The sequence below is a fragment of the Camelus bactrianus genome, chromosome 10, assembly GCF_048773025.1.
Source record: "Camelus bactrianus isolate YW-2024 breed Bactrian camel chromosome 10, ASM4877302v1, whole genome shotgun sequence".
Taxonomy (NCBI): Eukaryota; Metazoa; Chordata; class Mammalia; order Artiodactyla; family Camelidae; genus Camelus; species Camelus bactrianus.
This window is the reverse complement of record NC_133548.1, coordinates 39,154,110-39,174,980: the sequence shown is the minus strand read 5'-3', so window position 1 is coordinate 39,174,980 and position 20,871 is coordinate 39,154,110. Positions and strand designations below refer to the sequence as shown.

Below are 20,871 nucleotides of genomic sequence, written 5' to 3'. Positions count from 1 at the left end.
TAATTTATTTCCCAGGAATAAAACCTAAAACATCAAACTGTTTCTAAAATAATTAATTTTGTAGACTTTTCTAAAAAGATGTATAACTGATTAATACTGACCCAGAATAAGATCAAAAGTAAGGTAAATTTTATATTATTGCTCTACTTAAAAATATATAGAAACCCACAGAACAGAATATTCTCACAAGTCAAATAAGTAAGCATTGAAAGTTAGTAAAAGATTAATAAGAATACCAATTTTAACTGGCCTAAATACTGAAAGTATTAATCTATTCTGAGAACAAAATACAAACTTTGGACTCTCACTAGGTTAATAAGGAAATCCCCAAACCAACAATTTATCTCACAAAAGGAAGGTCCCAAAGGAAGAAAAGAATTTCACTACAGACAGCATGAAGTATTTATTTCTTCAAATGACTTTTAATGTGTAACAACTTAAGTGGCTTTAATAGCTAATGATATACTGCTTTCCTTTCAGTCTCAATTTTGTTGAATAAAGCACTGCTATACATTTTATAGGATCATGTAATGATTATCTATAATTTTAATAGGAAATGTTATTAAAATTCAGAAAATTTTCTTAAGCTGTTCCAATATTCTACAAAGGGAAATTAAAACTGACTTTGTGATAAGTTTCCTTTAGAGGCTAGATTACTAAACTTTAAAGGTGACCTAAAAATGCACCTCCAACTCATCAGTTTCATCAGCTTTTGCCAAATTCCTCCATGACTCAGGCTGCTTAGAACACTCTGTACAGCTTTACTGGTTATATAATTAGGTTTGCTGTATCTCCAGAGATACTCTGACACCTCTCTTTTACTGCCTATTTCTACAATGCGGGTAGCATCCCAAAAGCAAAAATTTTTTAAGTAATAAAATAATTTCTCATATCTCCTATTCTCTTCCCAGAAACTAAACTTTGCATACAACAAACTGTCAACTCTTATTTATACTTCTGTTGGTTTTTGGCTTATCAGTTTAGCCTGACTTTAAGAACCTACCTTAGATATTGGTCCTTAAATTCCTCTATATAATTAGACCCTAATATAATTGATTTTGATTTATAAAAGGCAATCAAAAACTATCTCAAATAGTAAGTCAAAGTATTTAATCTGCCACTTCTGAGAGGAAAATAAAAATCAGCAAGCTCACATTGCTTACATACGTCTACTTCAGACTGGTGCTTTACAGTCACACAACGTATTTACTTGGAGTACTACCATTCATTTATGGTAATGAGTAGGAAGGAAGAAAAAGCACGAGTAGGAAGAAAATGAGTAGGAAGAAAAGAAAAAGTCAAGAAAAAAAAAACCCAAGATGGCGGAGTGGTAGGACCACAAGCTCGCCTCTCCTTGTGACTACAACGAAACCACAACTGAAGGCTAAACAACCTTTGAAAAGAGACTGGAACCTATCAGAAAAGATCTTCTGCAACTGGAAACATACAGAGGGAACCACAGCAGGATGGTAGGAGGGGCGTGCTTGTGATATAATTGGGCCCCATACCTGTCGGGTGGGCGACCCACAAACTGAAGATTTTTTAAGTCACAGAGGCTGTCTCACAGGAGTGAGTGCTCTAAGCCCCACATCAGGCTCCCCAGCTTGGGTCCCAGCATTGAGAAGAGAAGGAGACCCCAGGACATCTGGTTTTGAAGGCTAGGGGGACTTGGCTCTGGGATCTTCACGGGACTAGGGGAAACAGAGACTCCATTCACGTGGGAAATGTACACGGAAACTCAAATGCACCAGGTCCAAGGGCAGAGGCAATGATTTCATAGGAACCTGAGCTAGACCTGCCTGCTGGATTTTGAGGGTCTCCTGGGGACATGGGGGACGGCTGCGGCTCACTCAGGGGACATAAAAGCTGGTGGTGGACATTTCAGGAATGATAAGCTACACGAGCTTTCCTGGAGGGTGGTATCTTGATTGGATCATTAGCACCAAAACTTAGCCCTACCCAACAGCCTGTAGAGAAGCCTCAGGCCAAACAACATACAAGGTGGGAACACAGCCCCACCCATCAGCAGGCTTCCTGAGCCACAAAGCCTCTAGACGGCCCTACCCACCAGAGGTCCAGGACCAAGCTTCGCTCAGCAGTGGGCAGGCACTGGCTCCTCCAGCCAGGAAACCTGCATAAGCTTCTAGTCCAGCCTCATCCACCAGGGACAGATAGTAGAAATAAGAAAACAATAATCCCAAAGCCTGTGGAAGGAATCCACAAACACATAGAAAGATAGACGATACAAGGTGGCAAAGGAATATGTTCCAGGCCAAGGCACAAGATAAAATCCCAGAAGAAGAAATGTGATGAGGTTATAGTTAATTTATCTGAGAAAGACTTTAAAGTAATGATGGCAAAGATGTTCAGAGAACTCGAGGAGTATAGATGCACAGAGTGAAGTTTTTAAGCAAAGAGTTGGAAAATATAAAGAATACCCAAACTTGAAGAATAAAATCACTGACATGAATACACTAGAAGGAACCAGGAATAGACTAAATGAGGCAGAGGAACGGATCAGTGAGCCAGAAGACAGATTAGTGGAAATCACTACTTCAGAACAGAGAAGAGAAAAAAGAATAAAAAGGAATGAGGATAGTTTAAGAGAACTCTGGGACAATATGAAGTGCTCTAATATTCGCATTATAAGGGTCCCAGAAAGAGAAGAGAGAGAAAAAGGACCTGAGAAAATTTTGAGAGAGATAATCACTGAAAACTTCCCCAATTTGGGAAAGGGAACAGTCACCCAAGTCCTGGAAGTGCAGAGAGTACCACACAGAATCAACCCAAAGAGGAACACACCAAGGCACACAGTCATCAAATTGACAATTAAGGATAAGAAGAAAATATTAAAATTAGCAAGAGAAAAATAATGAATAACATACAAGGGAACTCCCATGAGGTTAACAGCTGATTTTTCAGCAGAAACTCTCTATGCCAGAAGGGAGTGGCATGATATTTTTAAAGTGATGTAAGAGGGAAACTTACAACCAAGAATACTCTATCCAGCAAGGCTCTTGTTCAGATTTGATGGAGAAATCAAAAGCTTCACAGATAAACAAAAGCTAAAAGATTTCAACACCACCAAACCAGCTTTACAACAAATGTTAAAGTACCTTCTCTAGTCATCAAATCATAAGAAAAGAGAACAAAAAGACGAAAGAGAAAAAACAAGAGACCTACAAAAGATTGATTTGGCTGTTCAGGGTCTTTTGTGGTTCCTTATAAATTTTGGAATTGTTTGTTCTAGTTCTGTGAGGAATGTTGCGAGTATTTTGATGGGGGTTGCATTGGATCTGTGGATTGCTTTGGGTAGTGTGGCCATTTTGATTGTGTTGATTCTTCCAATCTAAGAGCACAAGAAATCTTTCCATTTCTTTGTGTCATTTTGGTTTTCAGAGTATAGGTAACCTCCTTGGTTAAGTTTATTTTAAGGTATTTTGCTGTTTTTGATGTCATGGGAATGTCTCTGCCACTTATAAAATTCTGGTTTTTGAAGTGAAAAAAAAAAGTAAATTAAGGATCACAAATGGCAAATATCCTTCTTTTTAATGGGTGAGTTGTATTCCATTACACACACACACACACACACACACACACACACACACACACACACACACACACATACTTCATCTCCATTATTTTTTCAACTATTGATATGCACTTAGGATGCTTCCATATCTTGGCAATTATAAATAATGTTGCTGTTAATAGCAGGGTGAATGTATCCTTCTGAGTTAATTCTTATTTTGTGGTTGGCTTTATTCCTTTGATAACTATGTAAGTTTAAAAAGCTAAAGCTCTAAATGTTCTTAGAAACAATGAACAGTACATATATGTAAATTTTAAAATACGTGTGCAGTAAAAAAAAAAAAAAAAAAAGATCAAGCCATGAAAGACATAGAAGAAACTTAAAAAGACATATTACTAAATGAAAGAACCCAGTCTGAAAAGACTACAAACTGTACAATTCCAACCAAATGACATTCTGTAAAAGGCAAAGCTACAGAAACAATAAAAAGATCATGGTTTCCAGGAGTCTGGGGAAAGGGAGGGAGGGAGGAATAAATAGATGGAGCACAGGGATTTTTAGTGCAATGAAATTATTCTATGTTGTACTATAGTGGCTGCATGTCATTATGCATTTGTCAAAACCCATAGAATGTACAATATCAAGAGTGAACCCTAATGTAAACTATGGGCTTTGGTTGATAATAATGGGACCACGTTGGTTCATCAATTGTACCAAGTATGCCACACTGATGAGGGACGTTGAGGGTAGCAGGAGTATATATGTGTGGCTGGGGAGGGCTATGTGGGAACTCTGTATTTTCTGCTCAATTCTGTTGTGAACCTGAAACTGCTTTTTTAAAACATATTAAAAAAATTTTTTTTAAAGAAAAGAAAAGAAATCTACTTCACACCTTCCTTTTCCTCTTTTTTTAAATTAAATTTAAAATATTGTCAAAAATTAAGATAAATTACTCCATGATGGTTATTCTAACTTTAACTTTCACTTCCTTTTTAGCATGATTAACCAAGAATTCTTATCAATAATTTACTTCAAACTATTTTAAAATAAAGCACTGATATATATTTCACAAGATAAAGATCAACTTGAAAAAAAATTTAAATCTACATTTTACAGTTTTAAAAGGCTTTTCAAACTACTCTTTTCATAAGACTATTTGAGACTTTAAAAATTTTCACTTTTAAGCTTCATTTAATGAGTTGTTTCTTCACAGCAAGAACGAAGTTAAGCTAAAACAGAAACAACTGAACAGAAGAAAGAAGTTAAGAAGTTAATTTTACTCTTAAGTATTAGGCACAATTATCATTACTACTTTAAAAAAGTAAATGCATGCTTTTAAAAACTGTTGGGAAGCTTAGTTGATTTTACATACCGACATGGTGCTGTCGTGTTGGAGAAGTAACATTTCTAATACAAGGAGTGAGTTGAGATTCTGTTCTTTCGTGAGATGAATCTCGTGATCTGTCACTTGACCTTCGTCTATCTCTTGATCTCTCGTGTCCCCCACTAGCACCATGTAGACTCATTTTGGTGTGGTCGACAACTCCTTTAGAAACACGTGAGGGAGTACTGATAAAATAGAAAAGAAAATTAACCATAAAAGTAGAAAGTCAGATCACAGATGCTTAACGAAAAAAAAAAAACAATTAACATAAAACTACTAGTATATTGAACTGCAAGAATCAAATGCTACTTTACAATTCTGAAACTTAATTTACCTTAAACTTGCAAATTTTATAAAATCTGGAACACTATGTCTTTGAAGATCACACAATCCAATTCAGTTTTTTTTTAAGGATGAGAAGGCCAAAGCCCAGGAAGGTTAACCGACCTTTGAGTTTATAGTAGTAGCAGAAAAAGAGGTAGTGTTAGTAGTAGCAGTGGAGACCACCCAGACCTCTTAAATATTACTCAAATGTTCTCTTGATTTCTTTCATTGAGAGGGAAAAAGAGAGGGAAAGTTTTTACCTTTAAAAACTGAGGTATGGGGCAAAGTAACTGGTCTCCCTGTCAAATAAAATGTCTACATGATAACTCCAACCAACTCATTCTAATTTCTGAACTCTCCTCAAAATATTTGAAAAGCAATTTTCTAAAAAGCTAACAGCACTGACTGTACAGAATCACAGAATTTAAAATTTGAAAACATCTTACATAGAGTAAATTTGCCCATGAGAAGTAAATAACTGAGAATGATGATTAAAATGGTCTAGTTGACAGCATTCATTCACACAGTTATTTATTAAATTATGTCTGTACAACACTGTGCTACATGCCAGGAGAGAATCCGCTCCCTCAAGGAGCTTATGATTTAAGTGTAGCAGTACTACATGGACATGGAGAAATTTAAGCACTTCAAGAGTTATCCCAAATTTCAAATATAAAATGACTAAATGTGTCTCAAATATATAACTAAAAAATGAGTGACACAACAAACGCTTTAAGATCTCACAAGAAGACATCACTATAAATCACTGGTGAACGAGGTTTGCTAACAGATAAGATTTTAATAATCAGTAATACATCACAGGTAGGAAAACTGACAGGAACAAAAATGAGAGAACCTAATTTAAGACAGGTAAAAATTTACCATCTTAGCATATAACAAGATTCACAAATGAAAAATATTAAAGTATCTTTTAGAAACAGAGAAATAGGAATAGTAGGAACTCCATGACCCTGGAGTAATAAATACTTAGAATCAAGTTGGTCTTTAATACTTAATTGCTCAACATGTTGAATGTTCCTTAGTTTCCTCATCTGTAAAATGTAGAGTCTACTTACTTTCTGAGGTTAACATGAGGATAAAATGAAGTTTAAGTAAGTTGACCAGCAAGGTACCTGGCACAATAAAATCATCCATTAAAGTTAGTTTATCTAGTTACTACAAGTGAGGATATTAAAATTCAAAATTACAAGACTTGATGAAAGTCACATAGTATTTAGTGGAAATGCTAATAACCGAAGCCTTCTGATTCATCCCAGTGCTCCCTCCACAATGTTACCCTGCTTCCCTTCAACAAAACCACACTAGTTAAGTTTCAATCTTGATCATACAGTTTTAAATCCTGCAGCGCTTCAGGATTCATCTTCTCTGTTTACTTATTAACTATAATACTGTGTTTTGTTATTTTAGTGGTTTCTTTCATTATGAAAATCGTTATCATCTCATTATAGCAGATTAAACAGACAAAAGATAAGGCTGACTTTGTATTTACCCTTCTAGGGTGACTTTCAGGGAAAAAAAGGCAACCTGTCAGCTTTTATCAATTTGTCTCTCATACACCTACAGGGAGAAAAAAACTATTCCCACCTCCTTCCTACTGAAAAAGATCAGGGTAGGATAGCATCCTTGGAACAATTTTTTTTTCCTTCAAATAGAACAAATCAAAAGATCCTACAGTATTTATGTTAAAAACTTTGGAGCAGAAACAGTGGAATTTCTGTCCTAAAAGAGGGAAAAGAAAGTAATCCATACTAAAAGAAAAAGGATTATATATTAAAAAAAAAAAAAAAAACAACTCCTCATATTCTAGCTGGTAAGATTTAAATGTGCAAATAAACACATTTTCTTAAATATGACTCTAACTGACAATTTAATGAACAAGGTACAAACACAACTATGACTAAGGCAAATGCAGCATGAATGCTCAATCTGAGTATGGGCCAAGAAGACTGATTAACTGGAAAAGCTTTTCCACCAAGCATCTCTGAAGCTGAAAGATTAAATATTGCTATGTGTTCTGCTGAAATACTGGCTTCATTTCTAAACTGTTTAGATTTTAAATAAATACAAAAGGTGTCATAATACACTCCCATCCTTTCTTTTCATTCCCCAATGTAATGTGGAATGGAAGACCTTCAAAATTATATGTCATAGAAGACTAATTATGTCCTACTCTACTTAATTAAGTAATTTTAGATCAGAAAAGCACTCTAAGGGCAAAAATAATTGATACGTGCAAAAGAAAATGAGGACAAGCAAGTTCAGAGGGGATAACTCTGCATCATGTTGCCTCTAAAAGAGTCTGAGATATATGAATTGAGAACAGGTAAGAAGCTAGAGTATATTAGCCCCAACATATGCTTTTAGCCAAGACAGAGAAGCAAGGACTGAATTTACTTTCCTGTCCAAAACAACCCCCAAAAATAAATAAGTACATGAAACAATGGTTTGTAAGACAAAGTACATTAGGAATAGAGAGTAATCCCTGAAATATGGAAAACAAATAATACAAGGTCAACAACTGTCTCTAATTAAGTTTCTAGAGTAAAACACAGGGAAGCAAAAGCCATGCAGAAGTTCGTGGACTCTGAGTTAAGAATATGGAGTTGAGAGGCTGGGGACAACAGATAGCTAATTTTCAGGAAAGAGTACCAGAAAGGGGACAGCATAATAGAGAGAAAACCTCACAGATCTGCAGAGAGTCTATTCCTAGAGTGCTGAGCTTGAGCACCAATCAACATAAACATGTTCCTCCCCCTGCACATCACCCACCAACCTAAGTCAGGCTGGAAAACCACATAAAAGGGTATTGGGGAGAGAATCTAAGGGGTCTTGGCTCTGAAGTGGGAAATGAAACTGAGCACTGAGCACTGTTCTGATCACAACAAATCTTAACAGCAAGAGCTGAAAGAATCGTTTTCAAGTAACTAGACTGAACCCTAAAACAAAGCTCAAGAACTTTTATAGGAATACAAAAATATTCAGCAACCAAACAAGGTAAAATTCACAATGTATGGCATCCAATAAAAAATTACCAGGCATGTAAAGAAGCAGGAAAACATAAGGAAAAAACTCAACTGAAATCAACCCAGAACTGGCACATATCTTAAAATTAGAAACAAACATTAAAATAGTCATTATAACCATATTCCTCCAAAAAGTTATGTAGAGATAAAGAATGTTGAAAAGATGCAAGTCAAACTTCCAAAGAGAAAAAAATGATGGTATCTGAGATGAAAAATATACTCAGTGGAATTAATGGAAGATTGATGACACATTATAGAAGAAAAGATTGTGAATTTGAAGACACAGTAACAGGAAATACACAAATGAATATAATATTCACTATAGAAAAATTAATTGAGCATGAGTGAGTTATGAGTCAACTTTAACTGCCCTAATATAGGTATAAATGGAGTCCATAAAGGAAGAAAGGTGGAGGAGAAAAAAAAAATGTAAAGAAATGTCCTGAAACGTAAGTAAAACTAGAAACCCACAAATGCAACATACACAGAAAATTCCAAATACATGTTTAAAAAAAGGTGGGGGGCATATAGCACACTGGTAGAGTGCCTGCCTAGCATGCACGAGGTCCTGGGTTTAGTCCCCAGTACCTCCATTTAAAAAATAAACCTAATTACCTCCCCTTCCACCACCCCACAAAATACAAAAACAAAAGAATAACACCTGTCAACCTATATTTGTTATATCTAGCAAAAACATCTTTCAAAAGTAAAAAGGAAATGCATTTTCAGACACATACCAAAAAGATAAATTAATTCATCATGAGGAGACTTGCATGATAAGACAGTTAAAGGAAGTCCTTTAGGCAGAAGAAAAAAAATAACACCAGATGAAAATAATGACTCTATACAAAGGAATTAAGAACATGAGAAATAGCAGAAAGTCTGGGAGGAGAGAAATAGAAGTACATTATTAATAAGGCTCTTATATGACACAAGAAATGATTCAATATCACTTGAAAGTAGACTGTGATAAACTAAAGATGTATATTATAAGCTCAAAAGTAATCACTGAAATATGGAAACAAAGAATTATAGCTAATAAGGCAACAAAGGAGATAAAATGAAATCATAAGAAAGATATAATTAATCCAAAAGAGGGCAAAGAAAAAAAAGAGGATGGGGAAACAAGAACAAATGGGACAAGAAGAAATATATAGCAAGATGACAGACTTAACCTTAACCATATCTATAGTCACCATAAAAGGTAGAGAGAATCACACGGTATACAAATGCCAGACCCAACTATATGCTGCCTATAAGAAACACACTTTAAATATAAAGGTACAGAGAGGTTCAATATAAAAGGATAAGTAAAGACAAACTGCCAACATCAGTCAAAATACAAGAATGGCTTATATCAGTATCAAAGTAGACCTCAAGGCAAAGAATACTACCAAGGCATTTCATAAGGATAAAGGGGCAAATTCATTAAGAGCACTTAACAACCCCCAAAGTTCTTCTGCCTCATAACAGAGCTTCAAAATGCATGAAGCAAAGACTGATTACAAGGAGAATGTCACAATTATACATCAGATGTTTCAATATCCTTCTTATAATATTTAACAGAACAAGTAGACAGAAAATCAGTAAAGATGAATAAGATTTGAACAACACTATCAACTGGCTTGACCTAACTAACATTCATAGATCTTTTCACCCAACAATAGCAGAAAACTCATTCTTTTGATATGCACACAGATCATTTATCAAGACAGATCATATTCTGGGCAACAGAACACGTCTCAATAAATTTAAAAGAATTCAATCATACAAAGTATGTTCTGTGATTATGATGGAATTAAATTAAAATTCAATAACAGAAAGATACCTGGAAAATTCCCAAATATTGAAAATCAGGTAACATGTTTTAAAATAACTCATGGAACAAAGAAGAAATCAGAAGGGAAAAGAGAAGAGTTTGAAGTGAAAAAAACCCAACACATCAAAATTTGTGGAATGGCATGACATTATAGCAGTAGTTATGAAGCAAATTATAGCTTTAAATGCCTATGTTAGGAAAGAAGAAAGGTCTAAGAAAAGTCACCTCAGTTTCTACATTAAGAAGCCAAAGAACATATTAAATCCAAAGGAAGCAGAAAAAAATATTAAATATCAGAGTGGAAATCAAAATAATAGAAAAGGAATAAGGAAAATTAATGAAAACAAAAGCCAGTTCTTTGAAAAGATCAATAAAACTGACAAACTTTTAGCCAAACTGGGGGAAAAACTGAGAAGATACAAATTACCAATATCAGAAATGAGAGAACTGACATCACCCCAAAGGTTACATATATTAAAAGAATGATAGAAGAATATTATAAACAACTATACATATAAATTCAACAATTCAGAAGAACTGGACAAATTCCAAACTACTGAAACTCACTCAAAAATAAACAGATAAGGTGAATAGCTCAATGCCTATTAAAGAATTTGAATTTATAGTTAAGAACTTTCCAAGAAAGCTCCAGGCCCAGATGGCTTCACTGATAATCTTACCAAGTGTTTAAGATAGAAATACCAATCCTACCCAAACTCTTTCAGAAAATTGAAGAAAAGATAATATTTTCTAACTCATTCTATTAGGCCAGCATTAACCAGACAATGAAACCAGAGGAAGACATTACAAGAAAACTACAAACCCACATCCCTCAGAACACAGATGTAAATTTTTTTTTAAATTTTAGTAATGTGAATACAGCAATATATAAAAATGTCAATACATCATTATCTAATGGGGTTTATACCAAAAATGCAAGACTGGATGAATATTAAAAAAAAATCAATGTAATTCACTGTATTAACCAATTAATGAAAAAAAGTATATCACAATGTACATAGAAAATCCATTTGACAAAATCCAAAATCCATTCCTGATTTCAAACAAACAAAAACCTCAGCAAGGTAGGAATACAATGGAATTTCATCAGCTGAAAAAAGATCTTTGGAAAACCTATAGCCAGCTTTATACTTAGCAGTCAAGGACCAAATGCTCTCCACCTAAGATCAGGAACAAAACAAGGATATCCACTCACACCACTTCTCTTCTCCAATGTACTGAAGATTCTAGCCAGAGCAATATAGCAAGAAAAATACACAGAAGGCATCCAGATGGGAAAAGAACTAAAACTGTCCTTATCTGCAGACAACGTAATCATCTATTACAGACTCTAGTACTAAAAGTTACTAGAACTAATGAGTGAGCTTAGCAAGGTCACAAGACAGAAGATCAATAGTTAAAAATCGACAGTATTTCTATATATTTGCAACAATTAGATACTGAATTTTTTTAAACATTAGTTATAATAGCATCAAAAAAGTGAGTATTTAAGGATAAATCTGACAAAAGATGTAGAAGACCTTCATGCTAAAAACTACAAAATTTCACTAAGAGAAATTAAAGACCTAAGTAAATGAAAAAACTTACCATATTCACAAGTTAGAATAATCAATACTGCTAAGATGTCAATTTGCCTCAAGTTGATCTATAAATATAATTCCAGCTGAAAATCAAGCATATTTCTTTGTCTAAAGTTACAAAATGATTCTAAAATTCACATAGAAATGCAAAGGACCTAGAATTTCCTGAATAACTTTGTTAAAAGAACAGAGTTGGAAAACCACACAAGCTGATTTCAAGGCTTATTATAAAAGGTAAAGGATGAACACAGTGTACTACTGGCATAATGAGAGACAAGTAGATCAACTCATTATATGGACAACTCATTTTCAACAAGAGTTCAAAGACAATCTAAGACTCTCTTCACCAAACAGTGTTAAAACTAATGGATATACAACAAATAATCCACTTCCAGAACCTCAAGGGGAAGGAAAAAAAAAGAACTGTGATCTAAAGCTCATATCATACACAAGTGTACTCAAAATGGATCACAAACCTAAATCTGAAACCTAAAACTACTAGAGGAAAAAATGCACGACGTATTAAAAAAAAATAAAATGATAAGCTAGACTACATCAAAATTAAAAACTTCTACTCTTCTAAAGACACTTGTAAAAATGAAACCATGTATCAGATGAAGAATTGGTTTTATAATAAAGAACTCTCAAAGTAATGGGCGAAAGATTTGAGATATACAGATGGAAAAAATAAATGAAAAGATGCTGTACACCATTAGTCATTAAGAAAATGCAACTTAAAACCATAATGAGAAACCATTTCACATCTGTTTGAATGGCTAAATGAAAAGACTAACCATATCAAGTGTTGGTGAATATGTGTATAAAATAGAACTCTCATATACTCCTGGTAGTAATGCAAAATGGTAGCACTGCTTTGAAAACTATTTTGGAAAACAGTTTGACAGTTTATTATGAAGTTAAACACACACTAGCCATAGGATCCAGCCATTCCAACTTAGGTATTTACCCCACAAAAATGAAAGTATATGTCCATAAAAAGACACAAACATTGTTAGTAACTTGATTTGTAACAGCCCAAAACTGGAAACAGCCTAAATGTCTATGAACAGGTGGCTGGATAAACAATTTGTGGTATATCCATAAAATGTAAAACTATTTAACAACAAAAAGGAATGAACTACTGATAAAAGTTATAACACGGATCAAGCACAAAATAATTACGCTGAGTAAAAGAAGCCAGATACCCTCCCCTCCCAGAAAAGGATACATTTATATTAAATTCTAGGAAACAAAAAACTAATGTATATGTCACAAAACAAATTGGTGGTTTTCTAGGCATGGAGATGGGGGTAGGAAGGGGCAGAAGGAAAGGGTCACAAAAGACCTCAAGGAAATTTTTGCATGTATATGTTCATTACCTTGATTGTGGTGAGATTTCATGAGTGCATACATACATCAAAATTTACCAAACTGTACACCAGAATTGGCCTCTTGGGCAAAACAGTCTGCTTTAGACTACCTTCCTAGGAAGTTGCTATTAACCATTTCAATCATATATAGAAGTCATGCCTTTCTTCTAATAAATTATAAATTCTTTTTTTACCAAACTACATAGCTTCCTGCACCTCCCTCTTATAACATGGTTCATGTTCTCACGAAACCAAAGTATTTTCTAAAGATTTTTAAAACTGCCACTTCCAACTGATTATCACTTGAAAACCTCACAGATCAAAATTTATCACCCAATAAAGTTATCACCCAACAAACCCAAATCAGAATCCTTAATCATGAATCCTCTAAGATCACAATTTTCATCAATTAAGAAATATCACTTCTAGCATCTCTAGTTATGTAAATACACCCACCTTAAGCACAAACCCTATAGCCAAAAGAAAATACCTTCCTTTTTTAAATTTGCAACTTTATAAGCAAAAAAGGTTTCTGATTTCTTTATCTTATACCAAGTTTTCACTTAATTTCAAAATCAATGCTTTGAAGCATCAAGTAAATCAGTAGGCAGTAAGTTTCTCAAAAAATTTAAATCTTACTAAAAGTCACTCTCAGAAGCAAGGATCTATTTACATTCAACTTTAGCATACTAATTTTGTATGAACCTCTGCATATGAACTTGCCACCTAATTTGTGGTAAAAACTCTAATTACATCAATAGCTTCCAATGGTAGGCAGGTTCCTAAGAACAAAAGAAAAATTGTCTTTAGTCTCTATCATTTTGTTCAGTGGAACTATGGACTCCTATGGAGGAGTGGAGGTAATAAAACTACAGTAATATGTAGAGAATTTTTAAAATCCAACAATATTGCAAAGTTTATAACAAAAACCATGCCTTCTCTGAATGGATAAATAAACTGTGGTACACCCATACAATGCAATACTACTCAAACAAAAAAAGAACTACTGATATGTTCAACAGTGAGAAGGGATCTCAAGGGCACTATGTTGAAAGAAAAAAATCCAAACCCAAAAGTTTATCTACTATCTAATTTCATTTATATATTATTCTCAAAATGGCAAAATTAAAATAATGGAGAATGAACCTGGGGCTGCCTAAGGATGGAGAAAGGGTATGACTCAAAAAGGGCAGCATGAAGGAGTTTCTTTGTGGTGATGTGGAAGTTCTGTATCCTGATTGTGGTGGTAGTTACACAAATCTACATGTGGTAAAATATCATAGAGTACATATCAGAAAAATAAAGTGAAATGGACAGGAATGCTGGTTTTTTTTTTAAATTAGATGAGAGAGTTCTTAGAAATTCAAAACACAAGAGTAAAAATTTTAAAAGGTTACTAATAGGGTTGAAAGAAAAAACTTGGAATAAAAGACAGACAAAGAAGTGGAAAATAAGAGTGAAAGGATGATAAAATTCAAGCACTAATGAAGGAGGTGAACAATCAAACAATATACATCTCAGAGAGAACAGAGAAAACAGAGGAGAGTAAATTATCCAGGAAATAACACATGAAAAATTCCCAGAAGTAGCTTATATTACTAGCACTGCTGTTGACAAGACACTGTTGTAACAAATACATAAAACTAAAATATCTACAAAGTGACTGGTACTCACTTATATATGGCACCCTTATGTAGTATACATGTGGTACAACTTTATGTGACAGCACTTTCCTGGTTTGAGGAATTATTTATCTTTAAACACTTTCAGCAACTAACATCATAACCTGGTGCATCTTATTAACGTTTGTTGAATTTAGCTGAAGTTTCAGGACATATATAACACATAGGCATTTCTTTTGTCAATTGTTTATTCTTTGTCAAATACTACTATGTGTGTAGAGATACAGATATGAAGACACAGTTTACAAGGTGTTTTAAAATTTAATCAAGCTTTTAAAAACATATTTTTTTCTTAAAGATAAGTATCATTGTAAATTTTGGATCAGATGTTCCCATCCTTTTTTAAATTAGTCTGTCCTTATTAAAGAAGCAATATTTTAAATCCTAGTTTTATTTTTGGGAAAAATAAGCTGTTTCTATTACTATAGTAATAAAATATCATCTTAAATTTTAAATATTTTAACTAAACCTTTTAAATGATTTTACATTAGTATTTTTAAGATATTAATTTCATATGATTTTTATTTTTAGGTCAAGAGTTGGCAAGCTCTGGCTCATGAGCCAAATTCAACTCATTATCTGATTTTGTAAATAAAGTTTTATTTGAACACAACCATGCCCACTCATTTATATATTGTATATGGCTGCTTTCACTCCATAATGGCAAAACTGAGTGGTTGTGACAGACTCTGTAGCCCATACAGCCAAAAATATTTACTATCTAGCCCTTTACAGAATATTGCTGATCTTCATGTTAAGTATCAGTAACTGTGATCGTAAGAAATGCTATTAAACTTTTAAATCTATTTTCAACAGATTTAATGCAAATTTATCTTTTTTTCCCTTTTTTTGTCAATTAGCCTTTTCTATAAGTTTTTGTTCTGCTTAATTCATGATCAGTTTCCCAAGAAACAAAGGCTAATCACTGAAAAGGGCAGTTCTCAACTGAGGAATAGGCTATGCTCTCAAAGGTCATCTGTAAGTATGCCACTTGAGGTATTTTTTTCCATAGAAATATTTTAAATGACACTTAAATCCCAGATTTCCCCACAAGACAACTTTAGCAACAAATACAGCTCAAGAAAAGTTTTAATATTACTCTTTCTCTTCTTCCTAAAATCCCATTGTCAGGTATGTCAGCAACTCTAGGGAGGCAGAAGCAGGAGCAACAGCAAGGGAGTTTGATATACTGTTGTATGATCACTCTAAGAGCAATTTTTTCTCTGAAGTCAAATGAAGACTGAGATACTAAAATTTTTGACAGAAAAATAACTCTTAATGGCCAGACTTATAATATTTTACTATCAAGGTAGAAGTTTTCCTAACTGACAAAAACTACTTTCATGCAGATAGCAAAGGCTGGAGGTTTATTTTACTTTTAAAATGTCTATTACCTTGTTTCTTGATTTTTAAATAAAGGAAATTTTTAAATAAAGGAAGATGTTGCTGAGAAAGAACTTCTTCAAATTGAGGAGTCTCCAAACTGAAGTTATAATACCTAATTTTTTTAGTCCTAAAAAATGCCATGGTTTTAATTCATTAATAAGTATCAGGTGCTTGCAATGTATAATGACTACACCCTATAATAACTAGAAGTATTTGTCTCCTCTTCTCTAGCAATGTTTTTAGTTTTATCATGCAATCTACTAAATATTCACTGAACCCCTAATACATTCTGCTTATTATTCTAGCCCTGGAGAATATAACCAAGAGAGTCCCTGCCCTCAAAATTAATACATTCTAATGCAGAAAAACATAGAACATATATTAAATATCATATGGTGGTAAGTGCTATGGGAAAAATAAAGCAAGGTAAAGAGGACAGAAAGTCACCATTTTGAGGTGAGAGGTTCTATTTCATATGGAGTGGTCAAGGTAAGACTCTCTGAGATGTCTGAGCAAATACCTAAGGAAGTGAGAAACAGACCTATGGGAATATATGAGGTAAGAGTAGGTGCAAAGACCCTGTGCCAAAAGTAATCCGTGGCTTTTTTAAGGCATTCAAAACAGCCAGAACAGCTGGAACAGAGACAAGAGGGACAGAGGGAAAAGAGGAGCTCAGAGACAAGACTAGAACCAGATTATGGAGGACCCTGAAAGAATGCGTAAAGCATTTTTGATATTGATCTGAGTGAAATGGGTACCACTGAAATATGAATTACACAACTTAACTTACGTTAGATAAAGTGGACAACAGAAGAAAGGAGGGCAAAGGTAGAATCAAGTGACCATTTTGGAAGCTACTACAAATAATCCAGGTGAGAGCCAAAAGTGAGTTGGACCAGGCTTACAGCAGTGTACATAATAAACACTGGATGTGACTACGTATTTTGAAGAACAAGACTTTGAAATTTGATAAATTAAATGTAGGAGGTGAGAGAGAGGAATCAAAGATGACTATGATTTTGGCCTGGAGCAACTAAAAGAATGGAAGTTCCACTTACTGAATGAGAATGAGAGTGGAAGTAATCAATTGGATGTGCAAAGTGCAAATGTTTTTTAGACATGTTAAGAGTGTGTTTATTAGTCTGCCAAATGGAGATTTCAAATATGGAGTTAGATACATCAGGCTAAAGTTCAGGGAAAATCCAGGTTAGAGATAAAAATCCGGGAGTTGGAAATCTCTAAATACTTAGTACTCTCAAGCAACTTCCAACCACAGAAAATTATAAACGATTTCTAAAATATAGCTAACCACTATTAATAATTGCACAGATTTAAATTAATGGTTGGTCAGGCATACTCTGTATCTTCCTCTGAGTCATTCATTCAACAAATACTTACTAAATGACTACTTTGTGCCAGTTACTGTTCTGGGCAACGTTCATGATTTAAGAATAATACAATGCACACACAAGTACTTTTAATGATGCTTCAAAGGGCAATTATTTTTTAAAACCTCTGGAGCATCTTTTTCTACTTATTATTAGAAACAAAAAAGAAAAATAAAACAATGGAAAGAAGATAAGAAGTACAAATACAAGATTTAGTTTTAAAATATTTATCAAATGATTGTGAATATTTTAACAAATCAGTTTCACAAAACAAGTTTCTGAAGACAAATTACAAAGCTCCCACAATTACTCACTTCCAAATGGCCTTTTGAAAACACAATTAACTCATTTCATTAAATTCCCTGTTCCATGCCTCATATAAAATTTTAAGCATTAAAAGAATTAAAATTAAAAATCTAAACTATACTGCAATTAGATTGATAAAATTAAACATTAAAAAAATTATATCACATGTCCTTGGATGTTGGTCATGGATTACGCCTAACTATTAAGAAATAGTCATAGAAATATAGGATCTAAATTTAGGAAAAACCTTTTAGAAAATCTAGTCCAAACATCCATTTAATCCTTGCATTTCACCCACTAAGTTCCCACGAACTGGCTGACAGGGAAGGGTAACATGATTTTTTTTTTTTTAACAGTTTTTTTCTATCTTTGGAAGGCTCTGACTCTCAGGCAGTTTTTCTTTAACATTAAAGCTTAATGAAACCTTTTTAATCTGATCCTACTAGTTCAGGGGCTGGGGCTTTCTTTGTTGTGGAGAGCTATCCTGTGCACTGTAGGACATTTAGTAGCATCCCTGGCCTCCACCCACAAGTAGTACTCCCTTCCTGAGCTGTAATACCAAAAATGTCCTCAGATATTGCCAAACGCTCAATAAGGGGCAAAATCACCCCTCTGGTTGAGAACCAAATAACACCAATTACAATGCTAACATCTGAGCATTTAGTATATGCCAGGTACAATACTGAGCACTTTACACATACTTTCATTTAATCCTCAAAACCATCCCCATTTTACAGCTGAGAAAATGGGAGCTTAAAGGCTAAGCAATTTGCCTAAAATTATGCAGCTAATTAACTGGCAGATCTGAGATGTGACCTAAGGAGTTCAATTTCAGAGCTCATGCTTTTAACCACAAACAAGTCTGACACAAACGAAGTCTAATTTCTTTTCCAAAGGATAATTCTTCACATATTTGAAAAAAAGCTCTTATTGTGAGATTCTTTAACATCTACCAGAGCTGCCCCCAAGACCCCTAAATTTTCAGTCCTCTAAGCTGACAAGGCTTCCAATTTCTTCACATTCTTCCTCTGAGTCATTCTGGAAAAATGAGGGCAAAGGTAGAATCAGGTGACCATTTTGGAAGATACTACAAATAATCCAGGTGAGAGCCAAAAGTGACTTGGACCAGGCTTACAGCAGTGTACATAATGAACACTGGATGTGACTGTGTATTTTGAAGAACATATGCACAGAGTCATATGCACAGAACTAAAGACAATACATTGGTATGCAGAAGTGGCCCTAGTCTTTTCCACTGATTACAATAGTTTCTAAGGGCAGTGGTAGTGGAGAAGATGGATGATGGCAGCCATATTGTACTTTTGTTTTACATTAAGTTTACCACTAACAACTACCCTCAGGTCTTTTCCATATGTGATGCTCTAAATCCATGTTAACTTAATGTATATTAGTATTTTTCAGGACTAATGTATACTCCTTAAATTCAGTCCAACAATCCAGACTCAGAGATCATTTTGGATCATATAGTATCTTATTTACTACCCTTCTTTCTTTACTGTCATCTATAACTTTGATAATTCTCCAGATAAGCAGTAAGACAAAGCGAAGAACAAAGCCATCTTTCAAGATCAATAACCTTTGGATAGGGTCCTTCAAAATCAAAACTGTGTTGATAAATTAACACAGTCAACTAATGGTTAACTCATTTTTTCTTCACCTTATAAAGAAGGATATAAAAAAAGACTTAACCAAAAACTAAGCTTAAGTCTAAATAGATATATATATAGCTACTGATCTACCAAATGCACCAGAGAAAAATCAAAGTTGTCCTGACAATCTATTTTTATAGCAAGCCCATTCTGGGTCTTTTATTTTTTTCTTCAAGTTAGTCATAAACTATCCTTTTCATTTTCTGCTCTAAAATCTTCTACATTTTCAAAATCAAACCTAGACTCCCCCATCTTTTAGCATTTCTTGTATTCTCCTAAAACCTTTAAAGACCACAATAATTTTAAGATTTTACAGGCAGTTCCTTTTTTAACTATAAGATGTTTCAACTGGCCCAGAAGATAATTCATTTAGCTAGATGCATTATTTATCTCTGTATTCATGCTGGTTTTTATGTTCTGACTAGCTACGTTTGCTTTGTTAGTATTATTGACGGTAGTGGTGGTTTGCTCTTCCTCTCTGACAGGAGCTCCTAAATAAGAGTTGAGGAATTTTTTTCTTCCCACATTGCCAAGCATTATTATAACACTTCCCTTGATAATTTTTTTTAAAATGTAATATAAAAAACTTTTGGTAGATCTTGGCATTTTTTCTAAAGTCTCAGCTTTTTTGAGCTCTTGTATCCCCGATTTTTAAAAAGATTTATCTTCTATACTTTATTTTGACAATCTTATATGCTTTATTTTAAAAGCAGTTGCATATCTTTAAAGAGTTCATTGTGTAATCATACTAAGGATCTTTTTCTTTCCCCAAAAATATCAAAATTACACTTTTACTTAACTCCCTAAGACGTTCTTCCTTTTCAGAGAAATTTATGTCGTGGAATCAAGCTGATCTTTGATCAAGAACCAGAAAAACTAGACACATTGTAAACTGACTATACCTCAATAAAAATAATTAATTAGTTAATTTTAAAAAAATGAATCAGAAAAACTCATTGATGAAATAAATAACAAAATATATATATACATAAAACACTATGCAGTTCTTAGGAATTACGCTACATAAGACTGCTTCATGACATAGGTAATGTTCATAATAGAGTTCACTTTTTATTAAAAAGAAAACAGATGGGTTACATAACAGTACATACAGTAATATCCCAAAATCGTTTAAGTGTATACATGTGATTTTATGTTTTTATATATACACAGGAAAAAAGGTTATATGAAAAAATACTTAAAATATTTTTCTTTTGATGGTAGAATAACCTTTATTTTCTTCTATGTGCTTTTCTGTATCTATCAAGTTTATGTAACGAATATGTATCATTTTTACAATAACAGAGGCATTATTTTTTTTAAAAATCAGCCAAACCAGAGAAAAATATTCTATAAAGTAAAAGA

At 33.7% G+C, this 20,871-nt stretch overlaps 1 protein-coding gene across 4 annotated transcripts in view; it reads right to left on the bottom strand.

The window, feature by feature from the left end:
• Positions 1–20,871, bottom strand: part of BTBD10 (BTB domain containing 10) — a 67,331-nt gene that overhangs the window by 15,402 nt on the left and 31,058 nt on the right. For all 4 annotated transcript variants that reach the window (XM_074372367.1, XM_074372366.1, XM_010964843.3 and 1 more), the window contains one exon: positions 4,905–5,101. In XM_074372367.1, coding sequence (XP_074228468.1) covers positions 4,905–5,058 — 154 coding nt within the window. In that variant the 5' untranslated portion in view covers positions 5,059–5,101. The remainder of the gene's footprint in view (positions 1–4,904; positions 5,102–20,871) is intronic.